The 21,806-nt window shown below is 39.6% G+C and overlaps 2 protein-coding genes across 5 annotated transcripts in view; one reads left to right on the top strand and one right to left on the bottom strand.

The window, feature by feature from the left end:
- Window positions 1–3,380: 3,380 nt before the first annotated feature.
- Window positions 3,381–18,228, bottom strand: ASB15 (ankyrin repeat and SOCS box containing 15). Of its 4 annotated transcripts, XM_010706314.1 has the most exons (11): window positions 18,124–18,228; window positions 16,550–16,688; window positions 14,950–15,002; window positions 14,728–14,859; window positions 14,137–14,295; window positions 11,775–12,020; window positions 10,975–11,146; window positions 10,032–10,602; window positions 9,422–9,575; window positions 8,447–8,517; window positions 7,943–8,030 (listed from the first exon to the last, which is right to left on the bottom strand). In XM_010706314.1, the coding sequence occupies exons 2-10, from the start codon at window positions 16,660–16,662 to the stop codon at window positions 8,453–8,455; spliced, it is 1,665 nt and encodes a 554-aa protein (XP_010704616.1). In that variant the 5' UTR covers window positions 16,663–16,688; window positions 18,124–18,228; the 3' UTR covers window positions 7,943–8,030; window positions 8,447–8,452. The 4 variants fall into 4 exon arrangements, with proteins under 4 accessions (XP_010704624.1, XP_019467863.1, XP_003202009.2 ...); XM_010706322.3 differs by lacking the exon at window positions 8,447–8,517 and having other exon boundaries at window positions 3,381–8,030; window positions 10,287–10,602; XM_003201961.4 differs by lacking the exon at window positions 8,447–8,517 and having other exon boundaries at window positions 3,383–8,030.
- Window positions 18,229–21,758: 3,530 nt separating this feature from the next.
- The window catches only part of NDUFA5 (NADH:ubiquinone oxidoreductase subunit A5), a 5,223-nt gene continuing 5,175 nt past the window's right edge, over window positions 21,759–21,806 (top strand). The window contains exon 1 of the mRNA XM_010706527.3: window positions 21,759–21,804. Coding sequence (XP_010704829.1) covers window positions 21,759–21,804 — 46 coding nt within the window. The remainder of the gene's footprint in view (window positions 21,805–21,806) is intronic.

The following is a 21,806-nucleotide window of genomic DNA, read 5'->3' on the forward strand; positions in this document are numbered from 1 at the left end:
TTTGATTTTCATGAATCGAACACAGAATCACAGAATCATAAAATTGGAAGGGATCTCAAGGATCATCAAATTCCAGTGCCCCCACCACAGGCAGGGTTGCTAACCACTACATCAAATACTTGACCAGATTGCCCAAGGCCCCATCCAACCTGGCCTTAAACATGCAGGGTAGAGGGTATCCACAGCCTCTCCAGGTGAGGAGCCTGTTCCTCACCACTCTCTCAGTAAAAAAACTCCCCCCTGACATCTAATCTATATCTCCCATCCTTTAATTTGAAACCATTCCCCCACTGACAAAATTACACCAACTGACAAAAATTGACGCTTGGTGAACATTTATAGAGGCCAAACATTGGATGTGAACACAGTGAGGCTGTGGATGGTGCATTTCAGTAGTGGTGACAGTGACATGAAAGACAAGCCATGTTCTGGACATCCATGCTCAGCTGTCACACCTGAAATGAAGAGTGTCTTGATCCAGGCAATCAGTGGATTATGACCTGGAATTGTGTACGGAGCTAAATATCGGCTTCAGTGCTGTTGGAAATGGTGGTGGCAATGTTGATATACTGCAAAGTTTGTGCCAGGTAGGACCCACAAATGCTCACATAGGAACACAAAGAACACCAAGTTTGTCAGGATCTACTGAAGCATTACAAGCCTGAAGGTGACATGTTCCTGGATGAGACATGGTGTCATCACTACAAGCCAGAGTCAAAACAGCAGCCCATGGAGTAGTGATATGTGAATTCCCCATTGAAGAAAAGGAATATTCAAGACACAGACCTCATTGGGTTAAGTGATATGCATTGTCTATTGGGATATGAAAAGGGCAATCCTTCTCGATTTTCTGGAATACCAGGAAACCATCAACTCTGACTGCTACATTGCGGCTCAAACTTCCAGACTCAGGCCAGAGAAGAAAACCTTTCTCTTGCATCACAAGACAGGCCCCATAGTGATCTGAAGACTGTGGAGCACATTGCTAATCTTGGCTGGGCTGTCGTATCTTATGGTCTAGATTTGGCACCTCCTGACTTTCATCTTCTCAGGCCGATGGAAGACAAACAGTGTGGATAACATTTTTCTAGTAATGACGCCACCACAACTGCTGTGAAACAGTAGGTAACCTTTGCTGGTGCAGATTTTTATGAGAACAGCATACAGGCTTCTGCTCATTGCTGGAGTAAATGCATAAGCTACTGGTGGTGACTACATTGCAAAATAGTTTTGTAGCTGAGAGTTTTCTCTGTCAAAGAGTATTATTGTACTCTCTGTATCTGTTGTAGTTTCTGTCGAAATAAATAGGAGGCATTACTTTTTTAGTGATCTTTGTATTTCAAGCAATGGCTTTGGAATTGTTCTGCTTTTCACAAGTTTCCATAACTTGTTGGCCCAGCTGTTAAAAGGAAGAGAGCAACATCAGACAGGCAGTATGCATTCTCAACCAAGGCAAAATCCACAGCTTAAACTTCACTTCTAGTCTGGTGAGCACAGGGCAAAAGATAGGAAAGCACAGTGAGTGTTGTACAACCTTGTCCTCAGGCGTGGGACGTGGCCTGTCCCCAGGACACTGGCTATTTCAGTCACAGCTCCTGAGGACAGCCTGTCAGACAGATGCGTTGGCTTGTATCAAAACGCCAGCCCACGCTGCAGGAGTGGGTCCAATTGCCATAGAGCACGTTAAAAACAATGCAGTCACAGCACGTCTGGGCTTTCCTGCTCCCTCCCATTGTGCATTCTTGCCTTTCCCCACCTCCTTTGCACCCCTATTCCTTACCTAGTGCCTTCCCCGGCGTACAGCCCTCCTCCAGGCCCCCAGGCTCCATTCCCAATCTCCTCACTGCTCTGGCCTTCCATGCCTCCTTTCCCTGGCCTCTCCTTCCCTCACCTATTCCCACCCCCCTCTCCTGCCTCACATTCCTTTCTCCATCCTCCCCCTATATATATGTATATAGAGTTATCTATCTCAATTTCCGTACACTGCTTCTACAGGCCCAGGTAGAATGCAGAGTCAAATGGCCAGAAAAGACAAAGGGTCAGCCACCTGGCATCCAAGCAGGACTGCCAGACTGGCAGACTGATGGGACAAGCTGTAGTCCTTTCTATTGAGAGACCAGTGTTACTTTTGAAAAGTGTGCACACCGTACTGTTATTGAAAAGGATGTGTCATCACCTACATTTAACAGTGCATTGCAAATGGGATAAAGTATGCACTTGAAGGTATTTAAAAGAACAATTTTTCAGCTGATCTTCTCTATGCCAAATTATTCAGATGTCCATCATCTCTACTGGTGTTGTTGTAAACAGGGAGTCTATGTAGAGAAAAAGACCTTTCCCTTTAGCTCTGCTGGGGAAAAGAATAAATGTGGGATGAATTCAAAGATGTCTGTGAACCAAAAGCAACGTTTGCTCAGGAGTCAGGCTCCACAACCTAATTCAGTGACAGATTTTTCCTGCTGACCCCTGGCAGCACACCCTAAGGCCAATAGGAGGGCAGATTCCAGGTCCTGATTGTATCTTAACAACTCAGACCCATCACAAACAATGATCAGCTTTCACTCAAAAATGTGTGCACGTGGACTGCCTTGCTGCTCAGATTCGTTTTGAAAACAGCAGGTGGAAATATCAGCTGCTGGGAAGGCAACCAGAAGTCTGGAGAACATCACATACCACCAAGCCACAGGGCAACCCCTAATCTAATGTATTTTGATGGCAGGAGTGTTGGGTTGCCTTGTGCTTATCCAGAAGACAGAACAGTCATAGAAATACATGTCACAGAAAATAAATGAATAGGTTCTGATAGTGCTGATGATAAGAAACATGCAAGAATGTATCTTGGAAGGGGACTCAAGAGGTGAATCTGACTGCTGGAAAGCATCAGGGAAAAAAATTCATCTGGGTGCAAATAAAAACATTTTCAGACTAACAAATTCCCCAGCCTTTGATTAAAAAAAAAGGAAAAGGCGTGATGAACCTGCTTATCTCTGTCAGCACAAACTATTCTTGCCACGGTTTTGCTCAGTGTAAGCTCTTCTCCGCATCTCTAAAGAGTGTCCATTCCCCCAATGCCAGTTTCAGCCACCCCAAAAAGAGAAATTGCTTTTTACACAGTGATGATCGTAATGCTCTTGCTTTCATATAGCTGCTCCTATCTTTCCAAAGAATCTTGGTGTGCTTTACAAACATTGCCAACAGATTTACAAGCTATATATAGAAATCATTTCACTCACTACTGATGTACAGACATTCTGGCTGTGTAGAATTACAAGGCAATACTGCTCAGTGGTTTGGGGCAGGAAGTAGAGGGCGCTGTACTGCAGAGAAAGGAGCAGAGGTGCACATGAACATATAAAGCAGTTTTTAATTTCCATGGGACACTATTTAGGCAGCTGTAGTCAGGTTATTCTTCCCCCAAAAGCATGATAAAATATATAACATCTGTCAATGTAAGCCTCACAATACTTACAGCAATTGTAAATATACCATAAGTCATATGTCCAGAGAGAGTATGCAGCTATTACATTTTAAGTAATTATAGAAAGTGCATGGATTTAATCTTTGTGGAATGCCAAAGGCCCAGTTCTCCCGTGTAGCTTAGCCAAACCTACCATTTGCCTTTCAGATGAAAAAAACAAAACACCTCTATTTCTTTACACTCAAGGAGCAACACATGTACTTCTATAATTAGCATTTCCTTATTTTTATGTCAGAGTATTTTTAACAGTGTTAGCAGCATAAACAAATGATGTAAATAATAAGGAATGAAATACAAGCAACAGTAGGAAGTAAATTCTCATTTTAATTCTCTTTATTTATGTCTATTTTTAAATAGGCCATATTAATGACGATAGGAGTTCTGGGCACTGTATCTACCATGCACACAATATGCAGTGTCACTGAGAAGTCATTGGCTTTGCATTAAGACTTGATCAACTGTAGAGATTTCTAATGAAAATGTGAACTTTGAAAATGAAATTAAATACTTTGTACATGTCACCAGAGCTACACTACATATCAGCCTTTTAGCTACTAACATGCTAAAACATACTAAAAATGCATTTTTCCATCTTTTCAGGAAAATCACAAAACGTAAGTTACCAAGGGAATATTCCTCCTAATCTAAGTACTTCTTTTGCTGATGTGAGTGACACTTAAGGGAACACTTCAGAGAGAAAATGTTTCCCATTGCAATATATACCTTTAAATATTTAAACAGTAATTTGGTGCAGTTTACTTCTTTCTGATCTGTTCAGCGTTTGTACTGGTAAAGGATTAGAATGGATTTATTTGAAGACGGTTCTGAGCATTTGGAGACAGAGGGTGTGTTTTTTAATCAAGATCATTATCTCTAGGTGCAAAAAAAGACTCTGAAGAGTAGAAAACTTGGATGACAACATTCCAATTTTAATTCCTGCATCCTAAGCAAATGATTTCCAGTGGAAAGGAAGGCAGAGAACAAGACAGAATAGAGCCATTAAGGCTGAAATTTACTTTGGCTGGTATTACTTTTCTTAATATCAACTTCTTGAGCAAAGACCTATCAGAGCTAAGGTTCATATGAATAACAAAAGTAAGAAGGTGGGAAGAAGGCTTTAAATGGACTGACTCAACAGGCAGACAATAGTTGTGGCCGAGAACAGCAGAGAGGTAAAGCTGGCTACACAGAAGAAGACAGAGGTAAAGAAACTGATGACCAGGCTCATATTAAAGGGAGTTCTGGAAAAACCTAAGGCGGTGAGACCCGTTCTACTACAGAGATAAGTGCTCATGAGTTTACGGTACTTTTCTCCCATGCAAACCATAGCTAAATGGTTGGCTATTTTAGAAGGCTTTTTCTACCTCAAATAAATGTTAGGAAAATCCCTTTACCTAACCAAAGGTAGACACAGAAGAGCACTACATTGTGACAGTTTCTCCATGCATGGCTCACATGCTATCAGAAATGATCTGAGAAAAGGCAGCTCAGGCATGAAGAGCCCAAGACAGAACACTGACACCTGCAGAGAAACAGTAAAACTGTCCCCCACTTGATACCCAGAGCAAGAATCTGCTCTGCCAGCATCCAAGATTAGATGGTAGCCAGTGCATGAAAATTCTACAGAAGGCACAAACAACATTATGGGCTCTATAAGGAATAGCTGGTCCTATAACTCATGGTTGTGGTTTGGTCTTACACCAAGCTATGAAAGCACAGCTACAAAATCCATCTCACTGGTGCTGGAAAGGCTGATGTAACCACAGTTGAATGCCTGGCTCCTCAGAGATCTGAGCAGCCTGGTGCAGCTGTTTCTGTCAGATTTTAAGAGAAACAGAGACCAAATGATATCACTGCTTTCAAGCATTACCCCCTAACTGATCAGAGTCTCTCCCCAGAGCATGCCTGAATCAAAGCCAGGACATTTATTTACGTCTAGCCAGTGTCACCCATCGGGTAGAATTTGGTAGAAATTGGATTGGGATGGAACACCCAATGAGACACACCCAAATAGCTGAGAAAATGAAAATCCAGCATTACAAAGGTTCAATCAGTATCCAAATAGAGAGAAAAAGAAGTTGTTTTTTCTTAGCAATCTCTTCTCTCACCTGGGGCTGCTGCCCTCACTTCTCTTCATACATTTCCTGCTCTCACTAGCACATATTCAACCCCACAAACATATTCAATGATCTCGATCTAAAACATGGGAATCAAAAGGCTTGTGTTCAATTCCTAACTTGCCAAAAGCATGGCACAAACTAAATAGTTTCCTTTCTGTATCCATATATCTCTTCTCATATTCCATTTAAAACACAGTTCTGCCCCTTGCTTCTCCATTCAGACCACAAGAGCCTTGGAGGCATTCCAGATGCTTTGCTATAATGTTATATCTCCTTTAAGGGCTGAGGGGAGGGGGAAGTCTTTGATAAATTAGCATCTTGAATGTTGAGGAAAAGAAAAACTTTAACACAGGATTATGCCACAGTATTGTGGCAACAGGATGACAAATAACAAAAATGGCCCAGATGCACTGTTAAAAAGATAAGCACAATAAGGCCTTTTAACTTACCTAATGATATTTTAGGGAGCAGTCCATGATATTTTAAACATTTCAGGCAATACTTTGCCCTAGATCTGAATGCTTTGATGCCAGAGGCGATGTAACTGTTGCCTGAGGCGTGTATAGAGCCCTAAATATAAACCTTGGTCTATGAACTAGAATTACTAATGGAATTTGGCTCTAGCCACAGAAGGGGTTTTAAGCCTCCTATCTAAAGCCTATTTGATCATGTTTCCTTCATTGGTTGCAGTGTACAGTATCAAATATGTGACTGTTCAGATCCGCATGTTGTGGTCACTGGATTCACAGAAACTACCACTATTTACCACTATTATTAAGCCCATATTTCTGTTTAGAAATCCCCACACAGTGAAACCAGCTCATAGATTGGTGTGCCTAAGATGAGTTGGCCTGGGGAGCCTTGCCTGCGGACAGCCACGTTGGTTTCATTGCGCACTCGGCCTCAGGCCATGTGTGGAGCCATCCATCACCTGGGACATTCTGCTAGCAGTGACCCAGTCTGTCTGCCAGATACCTAGAGATTTCGTACAAATCACTAAATTCTTTCTCTTTGTCCTAGTAAAAATGTCTGGCAAAGCAACAGAGGATGTGTCTTGGAAACTCAGATGAGTATTAGCTCTAGTGAGAGCAGAAGTAACAACTAAGCCTTCTTTTAAAACACTCTTTGTGTCCTTTACCAATAATCTTCACTTCTTTCATTTTATCCTGTAAATATATTGTGAGAAAGGACAGACCCACAAATGACTGATACATCTGCTTTTGGAAGTGGAATTCACAATTCTTACTGAGGTATATATGCCAAGCACACACACTCTGGAGAACATGGAATGCCAGCCTAAGGAACGGGGCAGAAGGATGCTTCAGCAGAAGGATGCATTTGTGTGTGTGTGTGTGTGTGTGTGTGTGTGTGTGTGGCAAAAGGATAAGTGCAATCCACTTTTAGTGGAATTATATAAAGGCTATTTAATGAGATGTGTTTTATTCCGGGCATGCACAGAAACATGCTGCCAAGTATATCACAGTATGTGACTAAGGGTCTTGTTTAGTCTGGTTGAGAAATGAACTGACAAATCTCTGCAGGAATCATGACTAAATTATGATATTGCACCATTTCTCAACAAAGGGGAAAAGCTACTTGATTTCTTGCTTGGTTTGCCAGTAAAAATCTACTCTTTTTTTAAAGAAGCCTGACGTCCCTAAATCTTTGCTGGGCATTAAAACTTTCCACGCTGACACACTGTACTGACAAGTAGATGTACCTGGGAACACTGATTAGTAAAAATAGCTAAAAAGACTCTTTGAAGTGTTTGGAGAATTTTATAATAGAATAATGATTTTCCAGATACAAAATGTGCTGTATTTCCTGCCAGTTACATGTCAGAGAACTGCATTTAGAGGGTTAGTTTTCCTTATCAAGTTAAATTAGGCATTTCTTCTCTTTTCTAGATAAACTCATGCCACAAGCTAAGAAAAGCGTGCATTTATCATCCTCATTGGGAATGCTACCAGGAAAATCTTTTGTCTTTTATTCATCTACATTCCCATTTAGAGTGATTCTTTTCTACATAATTATTATAGTGTCCTTACTGTGATTTTAGCCTAGATTTGAATAGTACAATCTTGTGTTAAAACATACTAGGTTTGAAAAAAAAATTGTGCCCATAAAAGAACTAATTACAATACATAGCAGAATGTTGTGAACATATATAAAACATAGAACCATAGAATCATCAAGCAAATCTTCAGACAGTAAAAAATAGAAAAGAAATTACAAATAGTGCAGAGTTATTATTAAAAACTATTCTAAATGTATCTCTTTTCCATACAGATCATATTCTTTATATAGAATGTAGTTCTTGAGAACTGGTGGAAGTGGAAACTTCTTCATGGATGACAATTTCTGCAGTCTCCACAACCCCATGAGTTTACGTATCTTCAGGCGACACAGATGTTTCAATGGGCGAGGATTGTCTAAAAATAATAGTGAGAGATAAATAGTGCAAAAAAACAATGTCATTAACAATGATTGATTGCCCTAATAAAATTAATATCAAAATCTACCTTGGGGCATAATTTTGCCACTTCTGAATATGTGATGTTACATGCTGTTGATACTAATCAAACTTATTTTGGATTTCTCCTAACACTATATTCCTCCTTTTTAGAAATATGCACATGTGCTATGTCACCAAAGCTGGACATTATTTAATGTAATCAGTGGTAACTGATAAATGATCTCTCCTTTCTCTATATGTATATTGAAAAATAATTGCAGGTTAAAACCAGCTGTGCAAATGACCTGGCACTCCCATTTCTGCTCAACAGAGCAGAAATAAGGCACTGGGACCAGACCGAACCATGCTTGGATCTAAACCAAAACTTCTTACCAGACTTTACATCACTGGAAGATTTTGGTTTGACTTAGCTTTCCTGAACACTTCAACAATTTTCAACATACCTGTTATAGTTAAGACAAAGAAATTATTTTGATGTGCCTATGACATTAAAACTAAATAAAAAAACTTCCTCTGCATGCCAGTATAAAACATCAAAAAAAAAAATTAAATACCAGATTAAAATTTAATGCTGATTAACTGTTGAAAATGTTGAACAAAATTATATTAAAAAACTGAAAGCAACAGTCAAATAAAATTAGTTCCTGTAAAAAGAGCTTTTCCTCTATTTCTCAACTTTTTAAAGGTAAGGTGGATGAAACCTATTTCTGGTGCCACTCGCTGTAAAATATCTAAACTAGGTTGTAGAGCTTCAAAAGAGAAAGCATACATAGAAGTATTAATTACTAAATGGCAACTCTAAATGTATATCTTGTAAATCAGGAAACGATGGTACACTGTGATGGTACACTCATTGTCAACATCTCTCATCTTGAACATAATAGCATCTGAAACATGCTCTGATGATAATCCTTAAATGACTAATAGACCTGGCCGATCAAGGGAGGAAAAGAAGATGAAGTATCAGCAATATTCCTCCATAAAAAATGTGTTTCATAGCTGTGCAATGATTGGCATTGTAATGCTTCATGTGGAGTATGAGAAGTACCCCAATGGTCTTGCACAATTGAAGAGGCTTCCCACACAACACTGACATTCCTTAGGAGACTGGTAAGGTGCATACCAGGTTCATTCACACTTACCATATTCCAGTCCAATTAACTATGACCAGTGGCAACACCGAGACGATCTGTCTCTATCTGAGAAATGGATGACAGATACAACCTGGCTCTTAAGGTAGTGCACACTTGTATTGCTATTGCATTTTAAACTAATATGACCTGATAAAAGCAATTAAAGTCTCCTATAATAAAACATAACATAATTAATTGGAAGTTAGATATTTACCCAATATCTGACGTATCTCTGTCCATTCCTTCTGTGTTTCTAGAACAAACTTAATTTTTGTGCATAGTGGAACATAATCCATGTAATCTATAAAAATACGAACAACTTTTCCTGCTAAGTGTTTCAACCACGGAACAGCGATAAAGTCACAGAACTGAAAGAGAAAACATATCAAAGAATAATTTCAAAATATGCGCAGTGGAATGCCAAAATAACACATTGTAAAGCAATTACAAAAGGTAATTAAAACAAAGTATTAGGAATGAGCTTCAACAGCTATAAATGGATGCCTATGTAAATTACATTTGCTTCCATGCTTAGTCTTTGTGATCTAGTCTTTGTTTGGACAGGAACTGAAATAACAATATCCTGATTTGCAGTTTCTCAAATCTTCCTTACTAAATGTCTAATGTACAGGCATCAAACTAAATCACTCTACAGAAATAATTTTCCCTATCTCAGAATAAAAAATGAAAAATAGCTGTTTTAGTTTTTTAGGTTGTTTTAAAAGGATTTTCCGAGTATATGCTTAATTCTGCACAATAATATGGAATTTTTTAAGCTGGCTAATGGAAAGAAGACAGTGAAAAGAAGGAAGGTATGTATTTACTGGATTATCCCTTATTACAGAAGAAGTCCACCCTGGGAGAATCTCTTCCTCTGGAGTTGACCACACAAAAGAATTTCCGAAGACATCTTGATGCATACAATCAAAACACAACTCCACATTATATCCATGATTCAGTAACAGCCTTAGCATCACCTCATCATTCAAGGCATACTGGATGGCACTGGGAAAATGCGTATCATTAACCATCATAAAGTAACAATTGACATTTGCTCCATAAGATAGAAGCAGCCTTACTATTTCATGGTTACCACCTCTCACTGCCACAAGAAGACAGTTTAAAGGATCCTTGTTTGGATTTGCACCAGCTTTCAGTAATATTTCAGTGCAAAGAATGTCATTGTTAGAAACAGCAAAATAGAGTGCAGTTTTCCTTTCATCATCATAGCTATTTGAAATGTGATCATCCAAGACAGTATTGACATCAAAATCACTTTCAATAAGGAGCTCTAGACACTGCGAATTTTGGCCATCTGCAGCTGAGTGAACAGGGCTTATCCCACTTTTCTGGATTGCAGTTTGGGATGTGACTGGAATGAGATACTTCAGGACCCTAAAAAACAGTGAAGACAATTAATAAGGCATCACTCCTCTGCATGAAGAAAATGACCATCACACAGCTATACGTTAATTTACCAAATACACTCTTCACACAGGAAAATCCTAACACAGAATCACCTGTTCGGGAAGTATCAAATTGCCTTTAAGATGTTTCAGTGCTTTTCACTTAGCTCCAAAGCAGTATATTTTACATTTTCTTTTGTTTCTGCTAAAGTAGCTCTTAGAAGTTGATTCAAGTTGATGCAACATAGCCATTTATGAAATATAGGTGGTCTCTACATTTTCATGTTTAACAGTGTTCTTCAGTGTGACCCTAAGCCATACTATATCTTAAAGAAAATGTGAAGTTCAAACTCACACTCACAGGTAATGCCCCTCATAAGCTGCCTTATGTATGGGAAGTAGTCCTGCCTTATTGGGCACATTGCCACTTCCTCCATATTCCAGAAGAAGTGCTATGCAGTCTGGATTTCCTCCTCCTGCCGCTTCAAATAGTATTGATGAACCATCATCTGCTAAGGCCTGGACATCACCACCTTGAAGAAGGATAGAGATTTTAGAATTACATCCAAATTGATTTGCAGATCAACATAAAAACAAGTCCAGAATACTCTCCCTCATATTTTTAAATGTATTTCTATTAAAACTTTACGTAAACAAGAAATGTTTCTTGTGACAAATTTAGCCTTTAAAGGCAAAAAGAAATCTTGTATAGATACAAGTCCAGATGTATGAAAACACTCACTTGAGTGGGGTCTGCTTAGGCCGTAAGGCTTATAACCGAGGATTTTCAAAATTCTGGCCTATTTAAATAAATATTTAATTGCATCAATTAGTACCAATATAATTCTGTACACTGTAGAAAGGAATGAAACGGATGAACAAAATGGGACAGGAGCAAATAGAAGAAGGCAAAATAGGACAGTAGCTATAGGTCCCTCCTTGATTGAAACTGATTGGTATCAACTCTATCATTCCTTTGACACTGATTATGGAAGTGTAGGAATGCTCACATATGCTTCCTTTCTTTTCAAGAAACCAAATCTAATCATTCATTGCTTCCATTGCTTCTCTCCTTTTCCATTACCACTCTAAAACACCCCAGCAACCAGGCAGGATGCATGCCAGAGCAGAGGCTCAATTCTTTTTTACCTGGCTACATACCTTTATGAATGAGATGCTCCAGCACATCACAGTGACCATATTCAGCAGCAACACCTAATGGTGTTACTCCATATCCATCCTTAAGGTTCACATTTCCACCGTTCTTCAGAAGAAGAGAAACAATATCTTTGCGTCCCTGTTTTGCAGCTTCATGCATTGCAGACCAACGTTTTACACATGGCTGGTGGATCCTGCAGTTGTGTTTAATCAGAGTAGATACCATTTCAAAAGAGCCACTTCTTACAGCTTGAATGAAGATATTAAAAAAAGGAAAAAAAAATACAATTATATTTTCAAGTATGTTGTCTTGAAATTTAAAGATATCTAGTAAGTTTAGAGAATTTTTTTCTTTTGTATGATATGAGGAAATTCAAAAGACCTCCAGTCCTAGGAATCTGAGGGTCCAATTCAATGGTAAATAAATGATGATGTGAGCTGCATGGGAAATTCAAGCTCGTAGTCACAGGTCATGCCTCTCATATACTGTTTTGTGTATAAGAAGCAGTCCTTATCAGATTCTTTGCCTAAACCATCTTAATCTGTAAAAAATATCAGTTAGGAATATGGAAGACAAAAGCAGCATTGGATCAATTGTAAGGAAATGCAACAATAAAAACAATGAAGTACAATAGTCCTTACTTGTAAAATTGATGCCAACATTACAACGTCCACTGAAAATCTCAGTTGTGATTTAGTCATCTGGTAACTTTAATCCTAGCATGTACTCAGTGGCTGTTGTCAGCCAAAACAACATTGACATCTGCCATCCCATATTCTGACCTTCTGACGTTCTAAGTTTGAAATTTCCATATATAACTACACCTGCAAATTATTCACATATAAAACAGTAATCCAGATAGGAGTCTAATCTCACATCTGAACTATCTTTTGGAATAGCAGATCTCTTCTCTGACTGGCAAGGCAGGTGAAAAAGGTCAGTGTTAGCAAATTTAACTTCAGTGAATGCCCTTTTAAACATGTAAGAAGGTTTTTATGAAGCAAAAGCCTTCATAATTACTTACATTTCCTTTGAAGAGAAGCATTCCTGAACACAGTGGGAAGTAGAAATTATCACACTAGATTTTTTTTCAGCATTTATCTTTACACTGAAGAGCCCTTCAATTCAGAATTTTAGAATTAAAAAGGGAAGCTAGGTGATTTTCAGCTCTCAACATCATCTATTAAGTGTTAAACATCTGATTCTCTGTTTTACTAAGGCTAAAATGTGTGATGCACAGCAATATCTACGTCCACGTTCTCAGCTTTAAGTGGCACAAAAACACAAAAAGCATCACATAAACAGTTCACATCTGGCAAGCCTCATTTTCAGGAGTTAGTATAGAGAAATATTTAGGAAAATAAATATAAGGGGAATTCTTTTTACATCTGCTCTAGTTATTCTTTCCAAATTTCATTAAAACAAAAATGGAAAATAGCTTAAAAGTTATAGACTTAAATTTACTGAAAAGAGCTGAAACGACAGAAAGCAAGACACCCCAAAGAAAAACTTTAGAGAAACCTCAGAGCCTTAAAATGTTACTTATCGAGTTAACAAAAATTCATAGAACTTAAGATTTTAATACTGGCAATTGTAGTATATATTGCAGTTTATTATGCAGTATAATGGTACTCTGCTGTATATATAAGAATTGTATTAACTTCAGAGATTTATTCTCTTCAGAAGAATGGAGATATTTGGCTTTCAACAGCAACTAGAAGCTGATATTTGCTAAGCTACCCACGTATAGCGATGTTCATTTAAGTCTACCAATAGCATAAAATGTTCCAAAGAAATCAGCTTTCTTGAGATTGAGGTGTTATTTAGGAATGCAGTAGAAGCTTGCTTTCAATGCAAGAAGGAAGGGAGATGAGATGGGAGATTTTGAAATCGAAAATGCCTTTCTACTCTTGAAGAAACCATCCAAAAAATATAAAAATCCTCAGTAACCTCCAGACCTCCACAGAAAGTACATTCAAGCTAAAGTAACGGCTTATTCTCGTACCTGAGTTAAACCTTAAGATGGACAGCTTGCTAATGGCCTGACCGCATTTGAAGACACAGAGAAGATGTCTCAAACAGAACAAAGGTCACATTCTCAGGATTATCTTTAAATGCATCTCAGGAATGACTTAAGTAAAATTAACGCTGAAGTGAACTCTGGGTACGTTTCACTTCATCTACCAACAGCCAGCAAAACAGCCCAACAGAGTATCGGAGTGAGTAAGAATTACACACAGTGATAAGGATTCACAGAAGTGGAGCTAAATTCCCCTTGTCAGAGTTAGCTTTCAAGTCTGATGAGACAGATGTGCCAGTTTAGCGGAGCGGATGGGCTGCAGCACAGGGAAAGGAGGCAGTTACCAATCAGGAGCGGAGTCTCGCCTTTGTCATTTGTGGTGTTGGGCCATACACCTTTTTCCAGCAACGCTCGGACGTTTTCCACAAAGCCAGCTTTGGCTGCCAAAGTTAGCGGTGTTTCTCCATCAGATGTTTTGTATTCCCACATTGTTTTATACGACGCTAGAAGTAAGAAAGTGAGGAAACATAAAACTAAATTAAAGCACAATGCTGTTAATGCACACGTGTAAACCAGCAGTCCTTAAATGCTTTAAGTCTTTAATCTTTATGAAAATTGCTTGTAATTACATTTATCTTAATCTAACTTGTACTTCCAGACTGAATACTGAATATTCATTTTAGCTCTGTTAATTCTGTACGATTCTGAACAAAGCATTAAATAAGACTTCAAGCTCTTTGCTAGTGTAAATTGAAGTAACATCCCAAAAATAAATTTTGCCTGAGATGTAAATGACATCTGTTAAGATGCTTCATAGAGGATTTCTTCATGCTTCTTTAGTAATCAGTTCTAGCCTGTTGTTGTCCATCTCTGGCTTTTTGTTCTGTATTTCTTTGCTAGTTCCTCTGTCCCATGAGACATCCTCATTTACTCACCATCTAAAATAATTTCCAGTATTTGCTGAATTGGTTGAGCTGCAGCCTCATGCAGAGGAAACCACCCTCTTTCATCAGCTTCATCCAAAGCATATTTCCATTTCACAAGGTCTTGGAGTCCAAATATCTGACCTTAAGAAACCCAATACATAAATGAGATGCAGCAATTGAAAAATATTATGAGGAGAGCTCAGTTTCACAAAGGGACAGAAGGGGTTTTACCTTCCTTTATGGCTGTTACAATTTTCCTATTTTCTTCACTAGGTGGCACAAAACTACCCAAAAGAGAACAGAAAATAGAAAATACAAACATGTAGTAAATACAAAACATTATTTATTCAATATTTTCCATGAGCTTCTCATCTGAGCCAACTTTCCTTTGAATATATCATCTATAGTTCCCTTTAGCCTTGTGATCTTTTAAGTTACACCTGTACCAAGGACCTTCAGAGTAGCCAAAGTTCTCAAGGGAGGTGCAGGTCCTGACTGGCTTCTTGAGCAGCCTTGTGTCACTTCCCCTATCCTCTCCTGGTGTGGCAGTTTCCAGGAGGAGCTGTGAACTGCTCTGACAAAGCTCTTAATTTGGTAAAGAATTCTCGTGTGGACTTAAAAGGCGTATTTGCCACACAGTACAGAAATGAGCCCCTCAGACTCAGAAACTTTATGCAGCGGATGAAAACATGATGGCATCAGAATGTCAGTATTTGTTAATGAATGAGTTTGATTATGTCAATTCTGTAGTGCTCCCTGAAAAACAACTGTCGGTTTTATTTAACAGTATTATTCAAACCTCCATAAAACAGAAGTTAAATGCTGCTTTTTGCTAGTACATTGACTATCTTAAAAACTAGATTAGATTAAAAAGAAAAAAAAAGAGGAGCAGCCAAGTGAAAAGGAAGATTCACGCAAATGCCAGTGATCAAGAGTCAAATTCTCATGAGATCCCACAGGAAATTAAGGCTGACAGTGCTCCCAGACTTACAGTTCTACATCTCAGGTGGTGACACACTGGAACAGGTTGCCCAAGGAGGCTGTGGATGCCCCACCCCTGCAGGCATTCAAGACCAGGCTGGATGTGACTCTGTGCAGCCTAATCTGGTGGTTTGCGACCCTGCACATAGGCAGGGGGGGTTGGAAACTGGATGATCATTGTGGTCCTTTTCAACCCAGGCCATTCTATGATTCTACGATATCCCTTTCAGTCCCAAGATAAATCAACCTACAATATATGTATTTATGGGATTACTGCCAAAGAACCTCTCTGCTAAGAAAAAATTCATTTTTGTTTCATGTGTACCTTTTCATAAGAATGGCCTAAAAAGCTCTGGGAAGTATTACTTTAGCCAAGTGAGTCCCGTCTCCCTTAGCCTCTCTGCAACTCCAGAAGATGGGTTGCTCCAAAGCAGAGCAGAAGCCTGCTCTAGATCTCAGCTTTGCCTCCAGCACAGAGTCCCAAGTGATGCCAGGGAGATGATTTCCATCATCCCACACAGTTCAGGTGAATCCCGCATTTACTAATCAAAGGACTCAATCAGTCTAACTTAATGTCACATCTGAACTCTTGCTGAACACTTCTGTAGGATCTTTTGGTTTTCTCGTTTGCATTTCTCTTGTACACCTACATACCCGAGCGCACAGGGGAATATTGAGTGAGCACAGAGAAGTTCTCTAACAAATTTCAGTTTTGTTTATTCTTTCAGGCAGTGTTTCACTGAGCAAAACACGTAACAGCCAAACCAATTGCTTTAAGGACAGTATCAAGTACTAAATGTCAGTATCTCAAAACACTAAAATTATGGCACAACCTCTGAATTTACAGTACCTGTCACTAAAGCTGGACATTCGTGGTTTGGCTGCATTTGATTCTTGAATGCTAAGCCGTATCGCATACTCAGTGAGCAGATCTTCAACCACATCTTCACTTTCATCCATCATTTTTAATGGTAAATCATACTCATATGCTGTTTTGAAATACACACAAAAATATACTGGTTAGGACTGTACACTACTTAAGATCGTTGTTTTTGTTTTTGTTTTAAATAATAAAATTGTTTCCATCAATTTATTTTAATTTCACAACATCTTATTGAGTTTTGCTTCTATTGTTCACAAATGTTCACAAATGGTTTAATCCTGCAAGTTGATCATACCATCCAATTTCATTTATTCCAAGAGGGATTAAGAGCACAGACCAGCTTGTAGGATAGTCAAATGCAGGACAGCAAGAAAATTATTTTATTTTAAATATATATATACTGCTTTTCTACCTCCACCTTATCTCCAGACAATTAGGGGAAGAAATTAGTCATCACCTAAATGTGTGGCTCTTTTCTGGTCATACAACTCTCATGCCCGTTTTGCCAGCTATCCCCTGCTTTGTTGTAATCCCTAGAACTGATAATGCCACAGGCAACCCAGAGCTCTGCTTCAACACAGACTTAGCCAGGAAGGTGTTAAGTAAGCAATGTTTTAAAATTGTTGTGTGTGCCATTTTCAAATTATCACACAAAAATTAATAGTATATTGTAAAATGATAAATTTAGTAAGGTAGCAACTGACTGACATGGCAGAATAAGTAGAATGTAAATGGCTCACCACAGCACAAGTGCTGGACGCATAGCTAGAGGTCTATACATGCCTTGAGAGCCTGATTTGCTATATCACTGCTGGTAATACGCTGTGCTAAAGTGACGAGGTCCGAGAGAAGTGTGGTTGTTCCACTGGGATCACACAGGAGTATAAGAGCATAGCCAGCACGCCGAGCAGCAGCAGCAATGTCCCTCTTATGCAATGCAGCAGTGAAAAGGCTAAAAAGCTCAGCAGTCAACTATGGCAGTGACTAGAACCCGGCATTAGATCACAAGAAACAATTACAAATGCCTACTCTACATTTTAGTTGCTTTATATTGAATATTTTACTTAAATAACATTTGGAGTAATCTGATACCCTTCTGATATTTTTTTTCTATTTCTACCTGAAAAAAGGGATTACTTACAATTGTTTTGCGTACAAAAAAACAATTAAAAAGTTTTGCCGTCTTAAAGTCATTGTTTTTACTCCAAAACACCTGAACAATCTGCAAATAATGAGTTCTGAGTTTCCCTGGAAGAAGCATATCAAGAACTTATCATTTTTAAACACACAGATAAGCGCTTATCATTTTTAAACACATAAAGTTAATAACGTGTGTTCATGTTATTCTCATTTCTTATCCTTAAAATAAACCAGACAAACTTAGCTTTTCTCTCTAGAAATAGAAGGCCCTTAGGCATGCAAAGAGGTTATTCACAGCAATAAAATAACAGCAGTCTAAACTTGGACTCAGTCTATTAAATATTACAGTTTTAAACGATTTCACCGTTAGTCTAATTGGCGAGCACAACGTATAGCCTCACCTTTTCAACCCATTATCTTGCCACTGTTAGTCTGGGGCCTGCATTTTGAACAGCCAGGAATAGAGACCTGCAAGCTAATGTGTCCTGTGATATTTCTAAAATTAAATACGCAGTTGCTTGATAAATTAAGGTCTGACCTTGTACAACTGTAACACAAGCAGACTCAACCCACAGGAAAGTATTACACATGACTTCTCTAAAATCTCATCAACTGTAACATGAGGTCTAGATGGTATAGTAAGATTATCTGTGCCCTCATTGGTTCAACAACTCTCATTAAGAACATAAAGTAATTGCCAACTTGGCTCAAGGATAACATTAACATCCTGTAACATATTAACATAAATTAAAAGGAATCTGGGAAGGTTTTGCATTTAACTATTTTTAGATTTGTAAATTCTGACAAATTATATGGCCAAATAGTAATCACTATACCTGAAACTGATATGATGCAAAGCTTTATAGATTTGATGACAGTCAGTTATAGCACTTACTTGTCTAGATTCAATAATTTGAAATTGGTCAAAGAAGCAGGAGACACAGTACAGAACACAAACGCAAGGTCCTGCACTAACCGTTGGTCGGGGCAATCCCAAGCACATACAGGTTGGGCAAAAAATGGCTCGAGAGCAGCCCTGAGGAGGACTTGGGGATGTCAGTTGATAGAAGACTCAACATGAGTTAGCAATGTGTGCCTGCAGCCCAGAAGGCCAATTGTATCCTGGGTTGGATCAAGAGAACTGTGACCAGCAGAAAGAAGGAGCAGATTCTGTATCTCTACTCTGCTTTCATGAGAACCAACCTGGAGTACTGTGCCCAGCTCTGGGGCCCAGCACAAGGAGGACATTGGGCTGTTTAAGTGGGTCCAGAGGAAGGCCACAAAGATGATCAGAGGGCTGGAACACCTCTACTTGGGGACAGGCTGAGAGAGCTGGAGCTCTTCTGCTTGAAGAACAGAAGGCTACAGGGAGACCTTACACCGGTCTTCCAGTACCTGAAGGGGCCTACAGGAAAGTTGGGGATGAACTTTTTACAAGGGCATGTAGTGACAGCATGAGGGGTAATGGCTTTAAACTGGAAGAGAGTAAATATACATTAGATATCAGGAAGAAATTCTTTAGTGTGAGAGTGATGAGACACTGGAACAGGTTCCCCAGAGAGGTTGTGGATGCCCCCTCCCTTGAAGCATTCAAGGCCAGGCTGGATAGGGCTCCAAGCAACCTGGTCTACAGGGAGGTGTCCCTGCCTTATAGCAGGGATTGGAACTAGATGATCTTAAGTGCCCTTTTCAACCCAAACCATTCTATGATTCTGTCATTCTACAGTGCAAGTAGAAGTGATATAAAAACACAGTAACCCAGGAGTAACAAGAAGAACAGCTGTACCCAGAAAGTGGAAGAAGTTGGATTTTTTTTTTCCCTCCAGCTCATTTTTTTTCCTCAGTCATATCACTGATACCTCAGTCTTGTTTTTGTTTTAATCAGATCTGTTACTATCTTTTCCAAAATGAATACACAAGAAGGGAAAACAAGGTGAAACAATAAATGTCCAAGGTGTTGTTAATATATCTATCTGATACAATCAAATTTTACACTGGGAACTCCTGATAGAACAAAATATCAGAACTCCATTGCTCTTCTGTGCCCCATAACTCATTCATGCGCATAGAACTGTAAAACTGTGAACTTAACCCATGTGTGACATGCACCTAATCTTTGGACGCAAGATCAAGAAAGTAATTTAATGATGTTAAATAATAATAAATGCAATTTCTGCTAGTGTGATACAGACAAGTGTGGTGAGCCTTCAAAATATAGTGCAATAGAAATAGGCATGAACAGTGCCAGTGTCCTGCTCAACTGCTGGCTAACAGCTGACAAGAACAGGAATGTATCCTTATACATTAAAAATATTTTAAATATACAGATTTATAATATCTATAAAGAACATAAAAATTTTAAATGCTCACGTTGAGTCATTTCCTTTATGTAACTAGGGCACTATCACAACTAACACATATCAATATGACACACATGGCATTGTTTTGCTTTTCAGTCTGTTATTAATACTATTTTGTCCAACATCCACTGATAACTTAAAATGCCTTTTTCTTGCCAATTTATCTTCTTCTATCACAAGTCTCTTAATGTAGTGGGTTTTTTGAAGTGTTTTACTTCTGTCCTCACACACATTAACTCAGCAATTACCTGTTTACCACATTCTACTCCAGTGAATCTTACTTTTGATTCTGCAGCTCCTAGCCAACCAATTCCATGGAGCAATTTCACAAGAGGTATATGCACACTTTGTATTATGAAGCAAATTCTGGAATATTTACCCAACTTTATGAGTATTTGCGAGGTAGAAAGTTTCTGACCTTAGTAAGACCTGATTACTCAATGCACACGTACCACTTTGGTATTTTTTTAACGTCTGCTGTAGGAAAACAGTGTTGATATACTGGAAATTTCTCCAAAGCCTTGGTACTGAAGCATTTCATGAAAGAATAGCAGAAGTTGACATGTATTTAAAAGACAGCCACTATACTAAAATCTCATGTTTAGTAGACAAAATCATTTTTATTTCAAAGAGAAGAATGACACAAGAATCACATAAACTGGGCTTGTTTAGCTTGGAGAAGGCTCCAGGGAGACCTTCCACTGTGACCTTCCAATACTAGAAGGGAGTGTATAAACAGGAGGGGAGCAATTGTTTACGAGAGTGGATAGTGATAGAACAAGGGGGAATAGTTTTAAACTGAGACAGGAAACATTTAGGTTAGATATTAGGAGGGAGTTTTTCACACAGAGGATGGTGATGCACTGGAACAGGTTGCCCAAGGAGGTTGTGGGTGCCCCATTCCTGGAGGCATTCAAGGCCAGGCTGGATGTGGCTCTGGGCAGCCTGGTCTGGTGGTTGGCGACCCTGCACACAGCAGGGTGGTTGACACTAGATGATCACTGTGGTCCTTTTCAACCCAGGCCATTCTATGATTTTATGAAGAGTACTCTCAGCTGCGACCAAACACGCTTTTGAAGCTTTAAGGATTCATATAGGTGTTAGACTCACAAAAGGAGCTTTGGAATCAGCTCTGGAGCTTGTATGCTGAAAGACCACTGCAAACCATGTGGGGAAACAAAGTGAAGGCTACAAACACACGACAGTGCAGAGAGCCCATTACTAGCATCTACAGCCAGCTACTGCTCCGTACAGATCAGCTGCTCCCACCAGCCGTGCAGAGCACACCAACCACTGGTGCACAGCCATCCCATGGACCCGCCCTCGGACCGCGCTCCGCCCCAGGCGAACGCTGTGCTCGAGAAGAAGCACAGCTCGGAGGACCTGCCGCCCGGCAGACAGGCAGCACACTAACGCAAGTGCCAGACCCGGCAGCCCCCCAGCCCCGACGCGCTCCCGCCTCCCCTCCGTTCAACTCCGCACACGTGCACCACGTGGCTTAGCTCACGGCGCACACGCACAGCCGCACCGTGTTCGAACGGCGCATGCGCAAAGCCATACGCGTACGGACCTGGCGGCTCCGCTCTCGGATGAGTGCGACTACGGCGCATGCGCAGTCCAGCGCCCTTCGCCATGTCCTCTAACTGGTGACCTCAGACGCCCGCGCGTTGTCGCGCATGCGCCTGGCGGCCCAGTCGGCGGCGGAGCCCGCGGCGCCCGGTGGT

Source organism: Meleagris gallopavo, chromosome 1, assembly GCF_000146605.3.
Source record: "Meleagris gallopavo isolate NT-WF06-2002-E0010 breed Aviagen turkey brand Nicholas breeding stock chromosome 1, Turkey_5.1, whole genome shotgun sequence".
Taxonomy (NCBI): domain Eukaryota; kingdom Metazoa; phylum Chordata; class Aves; order Galliformes; family Phasianidae; genus Meleagris; species Meleagris gallopavo.

Coding starts and splice junctions, on each gene's coding strand:
- ASB15 (XM_003201961.4), bottom strand. CDS start 16,662: ATGATGGATGAAAGTGAAGATGTGGTTGAAGATCTGCTCACTGAGTAT. Junction 12,021..14,136: donor CGAGACTCCGCTCCTGATTG/GTAACTGCCTCC, acceptor TCTTCATTCAAG/CTGTAAGAAGTGGCTCTTTT. Junction 10,603..10,974: donor GCTTATGAGGGGCATTACCT/GTGAGTGTGAGT, acceptor ACTGTTTTTTAG/GGTCCTGAAGTATCTCATTC.